The sequence below is a fragment of the Neurospora tetraspora genome, assembly GCF_033439725.1.
Source record: "Neurospora tetraspora strain CBS 560.94 chromosome Unknown B0H65scaffold_8, whole genome shotgun sequence".
NCBI classification, from domain to species: Eukaryota; Fungi; Ascomycota; class Sordariomycetes; order Sordariales; family Sordariaceae; genus Neurospora; species Neurospora tetraspora.
The window spans coordinates 2,632,765-2,653,245 of record NW_026944390.1 but is presented as its reverse complement, the minus strand read 5'-3'; the positions used below and the strand labels follow the sequence as shown (position 1 = coordinate 2,653,245).

General features: G+C 51.8%; 4 protein-coding genes across 4 annotated transcripts; 2 read left to right on the top strand and 2 right to left on the bottom strand.

Annotated features, from left to right (window-relative positions):
- Positions 1-6,052: 6,052 nt before the first annotated feature.
- Positions 6,053-8,238, bottom strand: B0H65DRAFT_479229 (uncharacterized protein). Its single transcript, XM_062827519.1, has one exon. It carries the CDS (start codon positions 7,885-7,887, stop codon positions 6,205-6,207), a length of 1,683 nt encoding a protein of 560 aa, XP_062677967.1. The 5' UTR covers positions 7,888-8,238; the 3' UTR covers positions 6,053-6,204.
- Positions 8,239-9,460: 1,222 nt separating this feature from the next.
- Positions 9,461-11,554, top strand: B0H65DRAFT_582646 (Endonuclease/exonuclease/phosphatase; the record flags this gene model as incomplete). Its single annotated transcript, XM_062830863.1, is given in 4 exon segments — positions 9,461-9,670; positions 10,011-10,355; positions 10,368-10,380; positions 10,494-11,554. The coding sequence occupies 4 exon segments, from the start codon at positions 9,461-9,463 to the stop codon at positions 11,195-11,197; spliced, it is 1,272 nt and encodes a 423-aa protein (XP_062677966.1). The 3' UTR covers positions 11,198-11,554.
- Positions 11,555-14,255: 2,701 nt separating this feature from the next.
- On the bottom strand, positions 14,256-16,148 carry B0H65DRAFT_325185 (uncharacterized protein). The gene has a single exon (XM_062823458.1). It carries the CDS (start codon positions 15,828-15,830, stop codon positions 14,289-14,291), a length of 1,542 nt encoding a protein of 513 aa, XP_062677965.1. The 5' UTR covers positions 15,831-16,148; the 3' UTR covers positions 14,256-14,288.
- Positions 16,149-17,076: 928 nt separating this feature from the next.
- B0H65DRAFT_479220 (uncharacterized protein) lies at positions 17,077-19,690 on the top strand. Its single transcript, XM_062827518.1, is given in 6 exon segments — positions 17,077-17,327; positions 17,360-17,364; positions 17,377-17,439; positions 17,491-18,036; positions 18,049-19,145; positions 19,285-19,690. The coding sequence occupies 6 exon segments, from the start codon at positions 17,215-17,217 to the stop codon at positions 19,363-19,365; spliced, it is 1,905 nt and encodes a 634-aa protein (XP_062677964.1). The 5' UTR covers positions 17,077-17,214; the 3' UTR covers positions 19,366-19,690.
- Positions 19,691-20,481: the final 791 nt, after the last annotated feature.

Below are 20,481 nucleotides of genomic sequence, written 5' to 3'. Positions count from 1 at the left end.
CAGCACGTGAGACACACTGGCTATAGGCCTCGGTTTGCCCTCGGATTACTGGTTTGGTGGATGGAATAGAGACACTGGGCGCCACAGGGCGTGTCAGGGCACTGCTCTTATCTTTGTACACTAGATTCACCGCTGTGGCACGTCTCATGCCCTACGGGAGGCGGAAGTAGACGTTAAAAATAACAACAACAACAACAAAAGTCTATGGGAGTAGTTTTTTTTACAGGGGTTTGGATGACTCAGCTACACCTCTGCCGGGATATGAATGTTAGGGCGAGTACGTCGATCCTACAGAAAGTAGGGGAACAGAGGTTAGCGGCTGGGTGTGACGAACGGCAGTCTGATCTGCCTAAATGAGATAGCTGAAGGTCGTAAACTATCAGAGTCGTTCGGTGAAGCCAAAAGGTTCACAACAAGTATGCTTGCGTAATACTGGTCTCGGTGATAATGATCAATTGACTACTGTCGAACTATCTGACAATCTGAGTTCTCCAGTCGTCTCTTTATACTCCTGGCCGTCCTGCCTGTGTGCCTGTTTTGCATGTTGGCTCACGATGCCTTCCTGCTCACCGTGAGCAGTGGCTCACCGTGAGCACTCTCCCACGGTGAGCGCCCTTCCGGCCAATCCCCGTCTGGGGTTACACTCAACCATCTCTAACAGTGCTGTCGCGTCCCAAGGGCTTGGTCAGCCCCTGTGTCGCTTAAGTTCGTAACACTGGGCACTTTTTCTGTAGGTGCCACGCTGTGGCAAAAGTCAAAAATTGACCTTTCATAGGCCGGCAGAGTGTTACGGACTTTAAGCGAAGGACACGGGCCAACCAAGCCCCTGGTACACAACAAGCCACGTGAAGGCCGGGCAGTGTAACCATGACAAGGATGGCAGGCTCATGGAGGCGAGCCAGGCTCATGAAGGTGAGCCAGCTCAGGGCTTATGAGCCAGTTCGCGGTCAATGAGCCAGATGCATGTAATTAGAGACACCAGAGTATAAAGGGAAGACTGGAGAACTCAGATTGTCAGATAGTTCTGCAGTAGTCAACAGATCATTATCATTGAGACTAGTATAACGCTACCATACTTGTCGTGAACCTTTTGGCTTCACCGAACGTCTTCTGATAGTCTTCACCTTCAGTTATCCCACTTAGGCAGATCAGACTGCCGTTCGTCACACAGAGGTGTAGAAACGCCGGCGTTTCCAGAAGCGTTTTCATCCCATCACTCACGCCAAGCTCACCGAATACACCGTTTCCACCTAGGTACTCACGCCAAGCGCGGCTAAGCCTATGAGGCGGGCTAGCACATTGAAGGTTAATTCTAAATTAGGTTTCGATATCATGGTTCTATGGAAGCACACGGTGACCTTATCCTCCAGCGGCGGGGGCGTAAAGTTGTAGAACTCGCTGTCCTGTTCTGGGTTATCACAACCAAGTTCAAAGCCGCAGGCGGAATTCTGAACCGGAGATGTTGGAGTGGTAGTAACGACCATTCACAAGACTGAGCTTCTTCCCATCAGTCGGCATGGTTAATCCAGAAAGAGGGATAGCATTTCGTCACCCATACGAGCCAAATTACTACCTAGTATAAAGTCAGTCTTGGAGTACCTTCCAACACCCAATCGGTGGTATAAAGCTGCATGTTAAACCGCGATCCCCCGCATCTAGACTAGGGAAGACCATGTAGCTATGGCGACGCTACTACAAGTATGTTGGCTCTCCCAAACACCACCAAGGAAGAGACCACTTATCCGATCGAGGAGAATCGAGGCCTCTACTATTGTACCAAGCTTGGCCATGACTGGGCAGTCACGAGTTAATCCCGTGGCATCTGGACAGCACAGGCACCCGCAAAAGGAGAGTCAAGGGATGGAATAGTCTTGCTTCTTCGCAATGGAATACATCATCTTGACAACAGTAGAAGGTTACTAGAATTTACAAAATTCCTATAAATTTGCCCATCTTCACAAACCCTTCTGGTGGCACGCTAGGAAAATGAAATAGAGAGAAAGGAATTAAGAAAGACATAGAATACATTATATGTCTTGCGAGAAGCCAATAAACCAAACCAGTCCCGATTCGCTGCCGATGGATATCATCCGTCCCTGGAGGTCACAACTAGACGGTCGGTAATTCGGTGGCAGCCAGAGTACGTTCTGGCCGTTGCAAGTAATCCACGAACTACCCTGTCCCAAGCCATAGCCATGGCTCTCTGGATTATCTAGTACAACTTGGCTTTCGGTAGTTTCTGTATCTATTTTAATACGTCCAACGTTGGTACGTAGGTAGCAATTAGTATGGTCAAATGATATATAGGTCATCATAGTACTAGTAATAATCGTTTGGAGACAGCTCCCTGACACCGGATCCCAGATCTTGATCGTGTTGTCGCACGAACCGGACGCAAGCCGTTGGCCATCAGGCGAGAATGCCACTGAGGGAACGGGGCGGCTATGGCCTTCTAGGGTCTGGAGGCAGCTCCCCGACGCCGGATCCCAGATCTTGATCGTGTTGTCATCCGAACCAGACGCAAGCCGTTGGCCATCAGGCGAGAATGCCACTGAGCCAACGTAGCAGCTATGGCCTTCTAGGGTCTGGAGGCAGCTCCCCGACGCCAGATCCCAGATCTTGATCGTGTTGTCCCATGAACTGGACGCAAGCTGTTGGCCATCAGGCGAGAATGCTACTGAGCCAACGTAGCCGCTATGGCCTTCTAGGGTCTGGAGGCAGCTCCCTGACGCCGGATCCCAGATCTTGATCGTGTTGTCGTACGAACTGGACGCAAGCCATTGGCCATCAGGCGAGAATGCCACTGAGAGAACAGAGTCGCTATGGCCTTCTAGGGTCTGGAGGCAGCTCCCCGATGCCAGATCCCAGATCTTGATCGTGTTGTCGTACGAACCGGACGCAAGCCGCTGGCCATCAGGCGAGAATGCCACTGAGGGAACGGGGCCGCTATGGCCTTCTAGGGTCTGGAGGCAGCTCCCCGACGCCGGATCCCAGATCTTGATCGTGTTGTCCCCCGAACCGGACGCAAGCCGTTGGCCATCAGGCGAGAATGCCACTGAGGGAACGGGGCCGCTATAGCCTTCTAGGGTCTGGAGGCATGCATTCCAATCCAATTCTACAGCCGGCTTAGTTCGAATCCATTCAGGTTCTTCTGCCCTGAAATTCCTCTTTATCAAGCCACTGCTTGGAGCAAATACAAGCGCTGATATGTATGTTTGAAGGGGAGCTTGCTCTATTATTGACTTATAAGACAGAGCAAACCGGTAAGCATCCCAAACAAGCTTTGATAACTGCGACTGATCATTACCTCCCTATATCTTTAGTTAGACTAAGTTCCTAGTGCGGAGTTAGACTTATACTTACTAGCAGGCCCTCGAGCTTTCTAATAGCAACAACGCCCGCAGGCATAACTTGGAGTAGACTTAGAGCTTCCAGCCAGTAAAGGTACTTCATCTTAAGGAATGCATAGACAACCCCGTCATCCCGTAAAAGATCATCCCGTTTTGTGTTCGTGCCGGAAACCGAGTCACACAAGTGATCAACCCAGTAGACGCACGAGTACCGCACCGTCGCTAGCGGATCCGGATTCGGTACTTGGACCTTGTCGCTCGGAAATCCCGGTGCCCTTAAGCCGTATATGTTGCGTCGCAGTGTTGTAGACATGGCTTTAAGTGACCTCAAGAAGATGGTATAATTCACATCTTCTTTCCCAGAAGGAAAAATCCACTTGAACGTCTCCTGAGAAGCTTGGTTGCCAGCTTTATCAGAGGCATTGCCAAGTAAAAAGTCCTTAGCTGATTGATGGACAAAATAGATGGTTCGTTCTCGTAGTGTTAGAAATGAACCACAAAGCCCTATAGTTGTTTCTAATGACTCGGAATCGTCGTAAGTGTTATCAAGCTCGTCGGCGAGAGTAGTTAATTCTTCAAGGCTAATTGGCCGGCGAACAATTGTAACAATAGCAAGAAGGCGCTTGCAAAGATCGGATTCATCGAGCTGGCTCATATCCTCTCTCATCCGCGCATATAGAGCATCCAGTCCAGATGGAAACATGCGTAGCTTTTTTAGGGTAAACCCTTTCTGGACCTTCTCAAGCGCTTGACAGACTAACGCCACCCAAAGGAACGTATCTTGCGCGTTGGAGCACAGGTAGTCCTGAACGGTCTTTTTTGTCCTTGGATCATACTTCTTCAGCCCTGCTAGGTCATCCACCTTGTGCAGGATAAATGCATTGACAGCCGCTGCGACGGATTCCGCATTTAACTCCAGGGAGACCTTCACTTTATCTGCGGCTTTCTCCAACCGTTCCTCAATTTGCGGCCAATTACGGCTTGAGACGATCCACTTGACTCGAGATCCAGATGATGATTGCTGAGCAATAAAGTCGAGAAGCTGTGGCAGGTCTGTTGTAACGCACTCGTCAAGCGCGTCAATGACTAGGTAGGTCGTTCGGAGGCTTGGGTCTCGTAGGATGTTGGTGAAGATTCTCGATAGGGCGTCCCACGTATTTGCATCTTTGAAGAGGCCTTCGCCTGCACGGTCATACTCCTTCCGCAGGTGTGGGAGGACAGATGGCTGCTGCTCGATAAGCAGGTAGATTAGGCCGCGCAGTACGGCGGTTGCATTGTTGATGCGAGAGTCGGTAGCTTGGCAGAAGAAGTAGGCCACATTGCAGTGGCGCGCGTTGACAGTATCGCCTTGATCCAGCTCATTGATGATGCCGCACAGCAACATAGTCTTCCCTTTGCCGGGGTCGCCCTTGATCCAGAGCAGTCGGTGCTGTGGGTCGTCACGCCATTGTTGAAAGTCAGCGTTATTGAGGACCCAACAATATGAGTTTTGCAAAAGGCCGCCTTTGGTCCGTTCGATGCGGACTTTATCATCGCGAGGATCGGTAAGGCGCAAGTGCTTCAGGCATTGCTGGTCCTTCTCTGACATTTGTTGTATTTCTTGGTGCATTGTATAGCTAACAAGCTGCTCGAGACGAGACGTAACTTGTATCCTGCACCCGCTGTGGCCGCAAGGGTCACTTCTCGGCCGCATGCCGTGCCAGCATCAACTTCAGGAAGGAGGTCCGCCCGTCCAACAACAACAGAGGCAGAGGTGGTGGCAGAGGTGGTGGCAGAGGCGGCGCCGCTCCCCAAGAGCGGACCCGGCCACCTAAGTATCCTTAAGAGGCTGTGCGTGCGGTGGGGAGTGGAATAGTACCGGGGGGGGAGGGAGTTAGGGAGGGGGCGTGAAGGGTTGTAGGGAGGGGAGGAGTACTATGGTGTTGTAGAGCGTGGTCTCAGTGGCGGTTTTGACTGTAGGTCGGATGTACGTCGGGAGGAGGGTAATAGAGGGAAAGGAAGGGTGAGAGGCAGTGGGGGGTGGAATAGCGGGGAGTGGAATAGTGGGGGACAAGGGAGTTAGGGAGGGGGGGTAAAGGGTTGTGGGGAGGGGAGGAGTAAGCGTGGTCCCAGTGGCGGCTTTGACCGTGGGTCGGACGTACGTTAGGAGGAGGGTAGTAGGGAAGAAGAGAGGGTAGGAGTTGGTAATGTGTGTTTCTTCTCTTCTTTCTTGGTGTTTAGGCAGTGTAGGTGTAAATGGCATGGCCTACGGGTAGGTGGAGGGCTAAAAGTCCTACAGGTACGTTTTTCTCCTCCTCTTTATCATCGCAGCTTACTAACTCCCACGCACCCCCTAACATAACGGACTCAAGCGTGGCGTCCTACAGGTACGTTATTATTCTCCTCCTCTTTATCCTCGCAGCTTACTAACTCCCACACACACCCTAGCATAACGGGCTCAAGCGTGGCTTGGGACCCAGGTACATATCTCACTACCTTAGTCCGTCTTGGTGCCTCAAAATGTCTTCCTAGATAGTTCCTTTCGTGTATCTTCCAGGCGGTCACGGCGTTTTGTTCGGGGTTGTTTAACGATTGCGCGATAAGCACGACGGGCGGACGGATGTACACTAGTGATGGAGTAGATCGGGGAAAGTACCTTGCAGGCCGGAGTGCCAGACGTGGCTGGCAAACTTCTATCGTGATCTCATTTGTATTCTAAAGAGGCAGGAACATGACTGACAAAACGGGTACTTACACCTGGATATACAAGCTGGAACGACACCCGATTTACACGAGTCTTTTTTGTTGAAATAAAGATACGTTAGGGCATTTGGATTTGCAGAATACCTATGATCACGCCGACTGTGCAAGTCCCCTAAACCAGCCCCCTCTTCACAACCCACTCCTCCCAGCCATGCACCTTGCCGTTGGCAAATGCATCATCATCCCAGCTCTTATTCCAGAACATGATGTCTTTGGCCAAGAACTTGTACACCGGGCCAGGCAGGTCCTCGATACCTTCTTCCTCCGCCCTGGACTTGAGATCCCGCAGGATAACACACAGCATGTTATACTCGTCGACCGGCCCCCTTCCTTTCCCACCGCTGATTCCCTTCTGGAAGACCAGACTCTCCTTCTTCCCCCGGCCGTAAAGGTCCACGTACTCCTTCATGAGGAGACACGTCTCGTCTATCAGGCCTAGCGTATCCCCGTCGCCGCCTTTGGTAAGACTATCCAGTTCCAAGCCCGCGATACGTGCTAGGGCTTGCTCAAACGTGGACTTCAGCTTGAGGTTATTCTGGTAGAGCAGCGAGCCCTCGCCCTTGGCCAGGAACCGCGTCCAGCGGTTGTCGCTGACGACCTTCAGCTGGAGCCGTCTCTGGTAGGCAAAGAACCAGAATGCCACCTTAGCAACGTCGTCTGTCTCGCGCAACTGCTTATCGATCCACGCCGAAGCATACAAGACTTTATCCTCCAGCTCGCGGACCCTGCGCCGCAGCCTGACCATCGGATCCCAGAAATGGTAGAGCCGGAAGATGCTGCGTTGGAGTATGCGGAAGGGGTGCTTCGACAAGATGATGCTGTCACCCCCTGCCGGGTTCTCGGGCCATTTGTACCCTCTTAGAACATCGAGTAGCTGGTCCTTCTCCTCCAGATCAGCTTGGTACTCGTTCAGATGCACCTCATGGCCGCCGGCAGGCTCGATACCCGCTGCCTCAAACATCCACGGCGGGATATACAGGCATCTGTCTTTGGTGCGCGGACGCACGCTTCTCACACGCAACAGCAACTGGACAAAATCGCGATAGTTCCTCGGCGGTTCCACCGCCAACTCGCCGCGTCGCTCGATGGCCTTGGAGCAGCATAGCTGCGCCATCTCAGCCGCATGTGCGAACGCCTCGGCCGCGCCTTTGGCCAGTGTGTTCCGAGATACAGTCATGTCCCACTTCTCGCTCATGTATGACACCGCCAGGACGCCTGTCAGCTCGTGGAGCAGCACCTCGGCGTCGGCCAGCCGATTATGGTTGACGAACGCTGATACCACAACCGCCGCGGCCTGCTCCAGGCTTAGCCGGCTGCGGTTCTTCATGAAGGTCATCAGCTGGTGGATATCGTTCTTCTGGTTGCGGTAAGCCAAGACGTTGTCGATGAAGCGGTCCTTGTCAATTTTCCTTCCCCGGATGAGCTCTCGGTTAGGAAGCCGGTTGGTGCGCAAGCAGGCGATGACTGTCTCCGAGATAGCGGCATGACTGGCATCGAACCAGTCTGTCTCGACGTAGTCTTGGAACGAGCTGATTTCCCAGTTCTCGGTTATTGAGAGATCCTCCAAGCTCTCCCGGAACTGGTTGTACGCAGCGGTTTTGACGTCTGGTAAGGTTACGGTATCGTGCTTCTCGAGGGCCTCGCCCTTCGCGGTGGTGGTGACATACCCCCAGTACGTTGCCGGCAGGCCGTTGTTTGTGACCATACCTACCCGTGTTTGGAGTGTATACGGCAGCTGAATCCGCTCCATGGTAACAAGTATATACTGTCTGTGTTTCGAGCGAGAAATGACCATAAACTGTGCAACACGTCGTGGATCAACTACTGCTTGATTGTATGGGTTGATTGTACTGATTGATTGTGGTGTACGCCAAATAATATCAACAAGATTAAGAAAAGAAGAAGGACCATGAGCGACCCTCCTATTTAGATATGTGCTTCCCGGGAATGAGTAAAGGGTTCAACAGTTAATGAGATCTGCCACGTGAGTCACAGCGTCGCATTCTTAGGCCGAGCTGTCATCTTGCCGGGCCCCAAATTCCCTGGTAGCACCATTTCTCTGAGGCTTGAATATATAGAAAACTCTCTCATCGCAGGTACGAAGTGACGCTTGGGACAAATAGAAGGTGGCATGTTGTGATTTCCATGTTCTGACTACTTGAATAGAGTCGGCTGTTCAGCGGAAGGGTTGCTTTTTACGGAAGGTCGGCACGCTAGTGAACAGTTTAAGCGCGCTAATGTGAACGGCCTAATTGAGTCATCATGTGCTCGATACCTTATCAAATGGCAAATGGTTGTGCAGGCAGAAGAGACAACAAAGATGCTTGGCTTGGAATCACAGACCAACTCCATTGAAACCTAGGGCCTAGGTACCTTCCAGGTTATTACTAAGGTAGAGGTATCTACTGTAAGTGAGGTGACTGAACCTTGAGGAAGGAGCGAGCCTCGGATTCACTGATGGCACAATATTAAGGTTCTTACCGTCCCGGCAGCTCGGTTCCCTGTAACTCCACCGGCCAATCAGTGACAGGCTCCACCAAACAGAGCCCGGTCGCCCGTTGACCATACTGTATCATGACATCTCCGTCATCGTTCCAGTCGACCTCTAAACTCTCGGCTGCCCACACCAACAACGCCTCTCCACCTTCCGCCTTCCCAGTCCGATACTCGAGAGGCAACCCGACCTCAAACACCCAGCACCACTTCCACCCTTCCGCCTCCCTTCAAACCCAAGCAACTCGTCCCTCCTTCCCATTCCACTGCCTTCCTTCATATGAATACCGCTTACCTAACAAATAAAAGTATCGAACCGTTGAACGATCGATCTCCCTGGAAACCGTTGCATGTCTTGCTTTCCCGATTCTTGGCACGCGGGCCGATGTCACCAAAATCAGCAACGAGTCACGCGAGTTTCCGAGAAGAGGGGTTGGAGAGGCCGTAGATCTCGAAGCGATGCATGATGATCAACTATTTCCGTTTATTCGGCAAGCGGATGTGCAAGTTTTGGAAAATGGGGAATTGGGGAGAGAGGGATAACACGTGCGGATGAGGGAGGTGGTTGAGTGGAAGGAAGGGCAATAAGAGCATGAAGGGCGAAGAGCTTAAAGGGGAAGGTATACAAACGGCAATATAGGGGCGTTGTTCGCCTACATGTGTACGTGGTCACGATCTCCCCGGGTGTCTTCCTCCTCTTCCTCCCGACGTCGACGACTGCACTGTGGGATCAAAGAAGGTTGATTTCTCGTCCGAGTCACTGCCAACCTACCCCTTTCCAATCCTTGTGCCCCTCGCAGGATCAATCCTCCATCCTCCGTCCTTCTCCCAGTTCACATACATCCCGGTCCCCAGCGACGGTCCACGCTCCCAAGATGAAGTTCACCTCCACTACCCTCATCGCCCAAGGCGCCCTCGCCGCCGCCGCCGCGACCTCCGGCGACTTCACCATCCTCTCAATGAACGTGGCCGGCCTGCCCGCGATCCTCAACCCCAACGGCGTCCCAGGAGGCAAGGAGGCCAGCGCCAAAACGATCGGAAGCAAGTTCGCGCAGTATGGCTATGATGTTATTCATATGCAGGAGGTGAGTTCTGTGTTTCATTTGTAATGCAGGGATCTGGGAGAGTGACGGGTTCGGATGAAGTTGGGGATTTGGGACCGAAAGCGGCCGGGAGCAAGCGAAGCGGGAGGCGGGAAGGCACGTTGCGGCGCGGGAATACTAGGCCGCTCAGGCGCGGCTTGCATCATCCCGTCTTATGCACCACTTGATGCACCGGCGACGTTGATCCTGTTCCCGCACCTGCAGTCCCACTTAAGACCGACCAACATCACCCAAGCATCACCCCATATCACCGGCCCCCAACCACAACCCATCCATCCCATGTTTCCCAACACTCACTAACCCCCTCTACCTCCCCCCTTAGGACTTCAACTACCACGCCACATCTACTCAACCGACACTCACCCCTTCCCGCACCCCCACCTCAGGCGGCGTCCCCCTCGGCTCCGGCCTCAACACGCTCTCCAACCTCCCTTGGCTTCCCGGCTCCTTCCAGCGTCAAAAATGGAACAAATCCTCCTGCGCCTCCGAATTCGACTGTCTCACTCCCAAGGGATTCACCTTTATGCGCGTCGCTTTATCAGGGGCCGCTGCCGACGGGTCCACTGATGGGAAAGGAAACGAAGTCTACGTGGATTTTTATAAGCTCCACACCGACGCAGGAACAGAAAAGGGAGATTTGGAGGCTAGGAACGATAACCTACGCCAGGTTAGGAAATAGGTTAAGGAAAAGAGTAAGGGGAATGCGGTACTGGTGTACGGGGATACGAACTCCCGCTACTCGCGCACGGGGGATACTGGGATTCGCACGCTGCTGGCGAGCGAGAACCCAACGGGCGTGGGGTAGGGTTAACGGATACTTGGATCGAACTTCATCGCGATGGGGTTTTGCCGAGTGACGGGGGAGTCTGTGGACACCCAGCTGAGAACGCGACTTGCGAGATTGTGGATAAGGTTCTTTACCGGAGTAGTCCGTTGGTTAAGCTCGAGCCGACGGGGTTTGAGTACGCTGGTCTCAAGTTCTTGTCTGACGACGGCAATGTGTTATCGGATTATAACCCCGTTCTAGTGAACTTGACTTGGTCCGCTGGGGACCGGCTCCGGCAAAGCGAGTTCTGGGGGGGCGCGACGTATGGGAGTTGGTTCAACGATGTTTCTATCCTCGATTCTACGCCCGAGCCGATCAAAGCCAGGAAGATTACGTTTCGCGGTGAAAGCCGCTTGGATTCGGTGGCGCTTACTATCTCTTACTCCAGCGGCCAGGGAACTACAGAGTTAGTCCACGGAGGACGTGGAGGGTCGGAGGTCTCGCTGACTCTGGCTGATGGGGAGTTCTGGACCAAGTCCGAGCTCTGTCAGAGTGAGAAGAGTGACAAGACACGCAACTTTTACATCAAGGCGACGACGTCCAAGGGCAGGACGCTGGAGGCGGGCACGAGGACGAGCGAGTATAAGGTGTTTGAGGCGGAGGAGGGGTGGCAGGTTGTGGGGTTCTTGGGGGAGATTGGGGATGAGGTTGATTTGCTTGGGTTCATCTATGGGAAGATCTAGATGATGGCGTCTTTAGGTAGTGATTGGAGTGGTGAAGGAGATTGATGATACAGTGGGTATAAGGATTAAGAGGGTTAGGCCGCTAGGCGGACTGATGAAGTCCGGAGGGTTGAATTGAAAGCTACGATTGCGCCATTGGGTATTTGGAAGGGCGATTGTAATGGTTAGGTATCGATGTGGATAGGGGCAACAAAACAAAAAGAAAAGTGAAAATAGGGGTCCTACTTGGCGCGGGGGTGGAGGGCCGGAGACGGGAGCTGCGCCGGGACGGTGCGCCGTGGGGTGGAGTGAGCCATCACCGTTTGCCCCCGGAGCTAGTGATCCTTTGTGATCCGTGAAGACTGAATACAAGCAGACCATTGGCCAATGCATCATGTGGCTGTGATCTTTAGCGTGATCTGTTGTGATCAAATCCCGTTGATGTTCATAATCTTCAGCGCAAAATCCCGCTAGTCTAGACTCCTTGGGTGTCTCACTGTCGATGCCCAATTGCACTCAGGTATAGTCTTCCTCCGGAAATAAAGTAGAAGGATGATGATAGGACACCACGATTATTCCGAGCTCTCGCCGATTAACTTCTGAACAAACTGCCAATAAGGAAAGTGTGCGGCCTGAACTTGGCGATAGCTTCAACTCACATGACTGAAGAGTCGCGCAGGTCATCACCGCACTAGCTCCACTAGGAACACGAGGTAGGATTCTCGCCTCGTGGTGAATGTTTTTAATAGCCAATAGAGACCTATGAAGGAAGGAAAGTATTCTTTATCTCCATCCAGCAGGATTATTCTGTCACCGTTAGTGTCCGTTCGGGGCGCTTCAGGGCGGAATAGATGCCGAAATGGTCCATTGAGCCAGTGAGATCCCCGTGCTCAGCGTCCTTGAGGATCTTCGATCGACTGTCTTCCACTGCGTAGACTACTGCAGTTTCTGTCACTGAGGTGTCAGAAACTGTAACCGTGATAGCAAAAAGATTTTCCTGTCACTTTTGCCGTGGTTTTTTTTCTCTTCTTCCTCTCTTGTTACCCCAGTACCCCGTTAAATGCATGCCAAGCCCCCATGAATTCTCCAGATTCTTTCATTGCTCTCCCCACAAGCCCATCCGGCAAATGTCTAAGTTCTTTGCTCTCAATGGTCCAGTTCCCTGGCAAAGTGCCTTGCACTCTTGCAGTACCTGGCCGACCATCTCCGCGACATCACAGCCGGCGTGGGCGGCAACTGGGTTGGTCATCTAGTTGGCTGGGGTCGCTGAGCAATTAGAAGTCGCCCAACTATGCTACCAAGGGTAGTGATCGTCGCATCCACTGGGAGCGATAAGATTGCATTGAATCTCGGGCAGATTTATTAGCTCGATGCGCCATGATGGACCATGGTTGGCTCGGTCTGGATTGGATGAATGGGTATCGGTAGTTGTAACACCGTCATGATTAGCAGGCGAGGTGTCTCGCCTAATGGCCAGCGGGTTGCGTCCAGTTCGTGGGACAGCACGATCAAGATCTGGAATCCGGCGTCGGGGAGCTGCCTCCAGACCCTAGAAGGCCATAGCCACTTCGTTGCCTCAGTGGCATTCTCGCCTGATGGCCAGCGGCTTGCGTCCGGTTCGTGGGACCACACTGCAGCGGATATCATACTCGGCGACGAGTACTTCGCAATTGTCCCGTGTCAGCGCCAAGCCGTAGGAAAAAGGTGAATGAGATGGGAAGCTAACATGGGGAGTGGGGATTGGGAAGGGATGGTGATAGTTCGATAATGGGTGGCTTTGATGGTCATGATCGAGAATCTACCCTTCCTGCCTTGCTTACTTCACAACTGTTTTCCTTCACATGGAACTTCCTTGCGTCTTAACTTCCTTACTTCCCCACCCCAAACGTCGCTTCCTCGCCTTGTTCGTGCTATTGTCACACGGACATTTGCCCACAGTTCTGGGTTAGGGTTGCCGAGGCTTTAGCAGAGCCTCAACGCATGGTATTAGCCTTATGAATGCCCGGCGGCCGTGAGACTCAACCTCACCTTGGTCAGACTCTCGGCCACCGGCATTGCTTACCCAAGCCCCTCTCGACGCCACCAGGCTAGCGAGCCAACCATCGAGCTGCCGACGACGCTAATAAGCGAGATGAGGCAGTCCCCAGTCATCACAGAAGCGATCACAGCCAACCAAACAAGAAGCAGGACGACCGGACGAAGGCCGGCGCCAGAAGAAGGAAGGAGAATGGTTGAAGACACTCAGGAAGATCCACATGTATACAGGTCGCTAGATAGATGCCTTGGAGCCTCAGGCGACAAGGACCGGTACGTATCCCAATACGTACCGTTTCCCTTCGGCATAAGAAGGCCTTGAAGCCCAGCCTTCCCCTGGAGGTTGAGAGGATCAACAAGGCCTTCGAGACCAAAGTAGTTTATCAGCTGAATTGAACTACTGTTCCAAGCCCTGCACACAGCCCTTGTCACAGCTATCGATATCTTTGATCAGAATTTTCCTTCCATGGTTGGCATCAGTCTGGAAGTCATTACCACTAAAACAAGTTGTTTATTTACACTGTTTTCCCTCGGGCTACGTCGATGATCAACCATTGAGACAAAATCGTTCCCAACCGAAACGAAGGGAAGATATGAACCCGACCCTTTCAACACCGCGCTTGAATCCCAACTCAAAAGCACCTGCTCTCAACATGCCATACGCTTAAACCACGAGCAAGTCCTCGTGAGGTTTATGAGGCGACCTGCCGCGACCACCCCCCACGCCGACGGCGAGGAAAGGGACGCCTGTTGGAAGTCCATGCTCCGCCCATTCGCTCGCCTTTCCTTTTACCGGCACTCCCTCACAGTATTTTTAGGCTGCTCTGCCCATCTCCCCTTCTCCTCTTCCGTTGCCAGTTATCATTTCATAATCGAATCCATTTCTTGTCGTCGCATTTCTACCTCCGTCAAGATTGCATCTCCTCTCAGCTACCCAATTTTCTCCTCCTGGTTCCGTCTTCAGCCACATTTCCCGTTGTCCTTTTCCGATCAAGAGATCAAGGTCCCGTGAGCCGTCACTTCGAGGACTGCGACTCCATATGGCTCGAGTACCTCTGGCTGCGTCTCCCTCAACCCATCAGATATGCGGCCAATATTGTGTCCACGATGGAGTCTCGTACAGACGCGCGGGTACCTTCCGAAAAGACGCGAGTGCTACACCCAGCATCATGGTGCGGGCTAAGGGATATAAAAAGGTATTGATGAGAAATATCCAGTCCCATGCCGTCTCTAGCTCAGACCTCTCATCGATTTGATTGGAAATCAAGGATATGCAGAGACCCAACACTATGAGCGCAAGTGAACTGCCTCGCCAAATCCATGCCTCTGCAACGGATAGGAAACTGTAGTTCCACACAGCCATGTGAATGCCAGCAAATAAGACCGAGAAGACTGCTAAGATGGATGAGAATAGACTATTTGATGCCGCCCGGAATTCGGCGGGTTGAGTTGCAAATGAAACCCGACGCTTCATTGTCTTTTGGGTAAGAGGCGGCTGTTCGCTGCTTGGAAATTCTTTGTTCGGCCTATCCGTGCTTATGTCCACGAGTACAGACAACTGAGGTCCAGACGAGGCTTCATATTTTGTCGCATCCTCGGAAACAAGTAATAATGCCTCAACCGTTGCTTCTTCTTCAGGTTCCTCCCTTTCAGCTGCCGTAGATGGACCGTTTGCCGCCCTAGGGATATCTGGCTTAACAATAAAAGGCAGACGGATGTCCTGAGGGCAATGGAACCAACAAGCGAACTCAATAACGCCACAAATGGCATTGGCTACAGTGATGTCCTCGAATAGAGACACAGGGTACCCTCGAGATAGCCGGGCAACAACGCTGACTATGAACCACAATGTCTGAATGATAGAGAGTGACTTGAGTGTCCAGTCGCGTTTGGACTTATCGGCTATTTCGTTGTCTGTTGGCAGGCCTGAGATTGGCAAGTGCCTGCTGCTCATGAGCTGTACAAGCGTCTTTCCATCCACCAACTCCATCTTTTCCGAGTTTGGCAGCCTTTGATATACACTTTTATTGATGAAAAGAAAGGCTTGTGTCAAGCTGAAGTTGGCAAATTCTGGTCCCCCCACTTGTCGTATTGTTTTCCGAAGTTGCAAGGCATTATAAAGAGTCCTGAGGCTTCTAACTGCTACCAGCTCAGGTAAGAGAAATGCAGCCCCAAACCTCACGATGTATGAGTCTCGGGCCTCGCTTTTGAAAGACTCGTTTGGATCGTAGGCCGGGCCGTGGAATGAGCTCCAGGATGAAAGCAGAATGGTACTGAGGCAGGTCCAGATGATTCCCTTTGTCCCTCGTCCAGCAGGCTCTGGCTTGAAACCGGCGAAGGCTGGAGTATCTCTCGTGTAGTAGAGCGTCGGTGCCATTGGACCTTGAGGTGTCGGACTCAAACCAACGGTGATTGCGACTGTTCGTTGTTCGTTGGGTTTTGTGATGTGCACGTGCGGGAAAGGTTGGGCGAGGTTTCGGGTCCCGAATATTGGGGACAACAGAAAGACGGAGCAATAACGACCAGAAGTAGAAACGAGGAGAGAAAGGGAGAGAAGGAGAGAAGGAGAAAAAGCGAAAAAGCGAGAAAGCGAGAGGGCGAGAAGGACAGCAAATATCATTACTTTGAGGCCTCACCTGCTTGGGCACCAATGTCTGTAAGGGGCACTCTGCACGGCAGCTGAGCTGAAAGTTCATATCGGCCAATCATGAGGTCCTCATTAAGAAGCTAGGAAAGCGCCTTCTGCTTGAAATCACCTTTCACGGCGCTAGCGACTATCCGACGCAAATGGTTCGCCACTTCACTTCGCCGCCTTAACAAACAACCTCGAAGCGGCTGAATACCTCCTTCAGAGAGGTGCGACTCTTCACAACACCGGGCTGGCCAATTGGGCACTCAACATGTGCTCATGTCACTGGGTAGATGAGACAAACTACTGGGCAGACGATATGTCTGCTTATCTATGGGAGCGGGAAGGACAGGAAACGGGTCTTTTAATCACGTGGTAGGGTCAAAAAACTGAACCACCAGCTCCCATATCCATATCGTTCGGACGGAGGCAAGACGGTAAGTGGGGAGGCGGCGCTAAAAAGATGAATATAATTGGGCGGATTACGAGAAAAGTTGACCGTCCTGACACTGCGGCTAGATTTTCTACAGAGGTAAATGTCATAACCATGGTGGTTGGCTTGCAACACACTGCCGGCGCAGCCGCCAACATCTTTGTAGACGAGTCGATTGGCGGAGAGAGCTGCATGCCAGGGCTGCGAAACAGGGTGACGGCGGCGTTGAGAGCAACAAGCCAACCACAGCTCTAAGGATCCGAAGCCAGCATCCTTATCTACCCTACAGGATTGGGCCATGACACCCCCATGATTGGTACAAGCCACCAGGCCGCTGCTGCTGCTGAGTGTAGAAGAGCTCTTTGACGGATGCGCCTGGTTCCCTGCTGGGCGCATCGAAGTAGCTACAGCTACGAGTGAACCATTTGGAGGCAAACGGGCGTTGCGAAGAACAACTTCCACCGCATTATATCCAGTGCGCGTGTGAGGAAATAAATGATGGGTGTCACAGCACGGAGACTTTGGCAAGTGGGTGGCATCAGCTACTCTGACGAGTACGAAATACAGCAAGAATCGGGAAGTGGGTCCAGAAGGTTGAAAGCAGAGATCGCACAAGTGACAACACAGCGGCCCGCATTGTTCAGCTCCCCAACTTGTGGCGTAGCACTCAGCAAACCCCCGACCCGGTTGCCACCTTACCAATCACTCGAGACTTGTCTAAAATTAGGCGTTCATTGCGTGAGGTTGGGCTCTGCAGCTCTAGGCGGCGGAGCCAAAGGCAACGGGCCTGTCTATTGGATGAAAACAATATTCATCTTCTCGTTCCGTTCTGTCAACCCCTCGCTTTCTCCCTGAACATTGCAAGACGATCAACTCCTTGAATTCCACACGCTTGATCTGGTAAGCAAGTATTATGCACATCCCGAAGCCCAATCCTGCAACATGAAAAGGTCCTGGTCTGTCTACAATTCTGGTTCGGGTTTTTCCAATGCCAATACCGGCCCGGGGGCTCAGTATAACAACAACGCCGCCGGGTCTCAATACAACAACTACTATGGACGTAGGTTTCCATTACGGGTGGTGACGGTATAGGCTTGTGTTAACATCCAACAGCTCCTTGCTCTGGGACTGATCAAGAACGTGAGCGTCTCAAACGTGAGAAGCAAGGTCAGTACATTGATTCCTCACCACGTCTTTCATCAAGACTGACCGGGACAGAATGTCTACAATCCCTCAGCTTCACCGACATCGACACACGGCGGCAGAATATCGACCAAGTTCATCCCAACACCGGCGATTGGATTTTTAAGACCACTGAATTTCTGCAATGGTGCGACCGAACGATGTTACCGGGGCACAATGGTGTGCTTTGGATCAAAGGTCATCCAGGGACAGGAAAATCGACGCTGATGAAGCATATATGGAGACACTTCCAAGACACTGGCCATACCATTGCTACCTACTTCTTCAACGCTCGCAGCTTCTCATTATTGGAGAAGACAGCTCTTGGCATGATTCGTTCTCTGTTGTGCCAGCTCCTCGTAGAGGAAGAGTCAACTTACCAGCATTTTCTTCCTGTCTTCCGAAGAAAGAAACAAATGCACAATAAGTGGGAGTGGGGAGAGGCAGAGTTAAAGGAATTTCTTCTCTCTGAGATGCAGATTTACCAGGGGAAGCCACTCGTCCTCCTTGTTGATGCATTGGATGAATGCAGCGACTTACAGGTTCAGAATGTGGTAGACTTCCTCAAAGCTTTGAGTATCACCTACATTCATCGTGAAGTGAATGTCAGCATTTGCTTATCGAGCCGCCATTATCCACACATCATCAGCATGGGGGTATTTCAAGAACTGGTTGTGGAAAAAAAGGCTGGGCATAACACCGACATTGCTATGTACGTCCATGATAAGCTGGCTATGGCGGATTCACGCATCGCACGCATTGAGGAGGGGGTACTCAACAAGGCATCCGGTATCTTTATGTGGGTCGTGCTCGTCGTCGCCATGTTGAAAAAGGCATATGCCAATGGCAAGGTGGGAGCGATGGAGCAGAAGTTGCGCGAGGTCCCCAGTGACCTTGACGAGCTGTTTTCGACGATCCTGAGCAAGGAAAATCCGGATAAGCAGGAGACGATCTTAATGCTGCAGTGGGTTTTGTTTGCAGTACGACCCCTAGAGCCGGAAGAGCTGTACTATGCCACGCTGGCCGGCACCGGTGTCACAAACCTAGGACCTTGGGATCAGTCACAGCTGACAGCTGACGACATCCAGCGGTGCATAACCTACTCGTCGAAAGGGCTCATCGAGGTTCCTAAAGCCGAGAGTACGGTTCAATTTATCCACGAATCTGTCAAAGATTTCCTCCTACGAAATCAGCGACTTCAGAGTCTGGACCCAACGCTTGGGTTGAATCCCATCGGTCAATCCCATGATCGGTTGAAAACTTGCTGTTTGTCTTTCATCGAAACCAATGCTTCGATTCTGGATGACATCTCGATGGATGGTGACTCGAGCAAGAGGGATGAGTTTCATCTCAAATACCCCTTTTTGAAGTACGCATCTTTGCATTGGCTCGATCATGCTGAGGCAGCAGAGGCGGGAAATGTCTCACAGACAGGATTTATGAAGGGGATAAAAGAAGACCCTGGTGTTGAGCGACTCTCGTGGTTTCATACATGCTTTTGCAATGGGAAAGAATCATTTGCAAAATGTATAATTGGCTACGACCTGTTGTGCACTTCCCTTGCTCATCAACACAACAGAGTCGCGAGAATTCTTCTCGAGCATGGCACCGACATTAGCCCACAGGGCTGGAATTACGGCCTTGCCTTACATGCGGCTGTATCCAATGGCCCCAAGGAGATGTCCGAGATGGTGAGGTTTCTTATCAGATACGGCGCCAATCCCAATTACAGGCACGAAGGCTCTAACCCACTACATGATGCTATAAGCTATGGAAAGGTAGAGAGTGTTAGAATTCTTCTCGAGCACGGGGCTGATGTCAATGCAATAGGAGGGAAGTACGGTACCGCGTTACAGGCTGCTCTGGCTTCTCCATACTACCACTCTTTCAGAGACGGGTCTAGAAACCTGAGAAATGTTACAACGTTGCTTCTCGATCATGGCGCCAATGTTAAGGCGCAAGGCGGAAGATACGGTACCGCATTGCAGGTGGCCATTTCAAGAGGTCATAAGGATATAGAATGGCTTCTTCGCGAGTACGGCGCTACTGAGTAGCAGTCTCCGGAGGGAAGAACTGTTGGGGAGAATGTCTGACGACTTCCAAAGAGTGGATGTCTCAAAGCAACTTTGTATTCCTTGCGCAAGTCTAGTCGAAAGAGGGGGGAAGGGGGAGTCTACAATCCGATGTACTTTGGTCTTTACGTATATTTGTGGTTGCAAGTTTCCTATAAATCTAGTCATTCTCGTTTTTATGCCCAAATGCCTTATGAACACCAATTTACGCCCCTCGCCTCTAACAGCATCCAAACAGTAATACCGAAAGGGCTTTTTGTAATATCATTGGAATCGAGTGTCGGTTGAGCAGTGGGCAGTGGACGCTGTAACAGCAATGCGTGGAACCCTTCAACACCTCAACTATCTCCCTCAATCCGGGCACCATCACCCATAACAGGTAGTAAATCGATTGGGAACCAAGTAGTGATCTGTTCTGATTTCGTCCTGGATTCGTCGTTGAGGAGTGTCTGCGTCCCCATTCACTGTGCTTCCAGCGGCAGTCAGTTCACTAGCACTTCCGTCCTGGGTATTTAGGCTGCCCTGGTTTTCTGTTTCCTTTTCTCCTTCGTTACTACTACAGAATCAAGCCACATTTCCGTCGTCCAAGTCCAACACTTACACAACGGCCTCTGGAATCTGTGGGGCATGGTGTTGTCTTGTGTCCATGGGTTCACCGAAGCGACGGCAGTCGATATGGAGCTTGGCACCTTGTACGATAGGTAATTCCCCGAGAGGTACTGTTGGTAGACTTCTCGGATCATTCATCTCGGACATGGATTTTGGTGTTACCGTTCAAGGACAAAGCAAATGGATGGGCAACCGTGATGCCTTCGGACAGTTGTCTGTCACTGCACAAGAAAATATGACCAGATACCCATCATAGTCTTACCAAAACTGACATAAGAAATTTTGATCAGTAAAGACGCGTCCACATACCATGAAAGAGCGTTCATCTTCATTCATCAATCCTTAG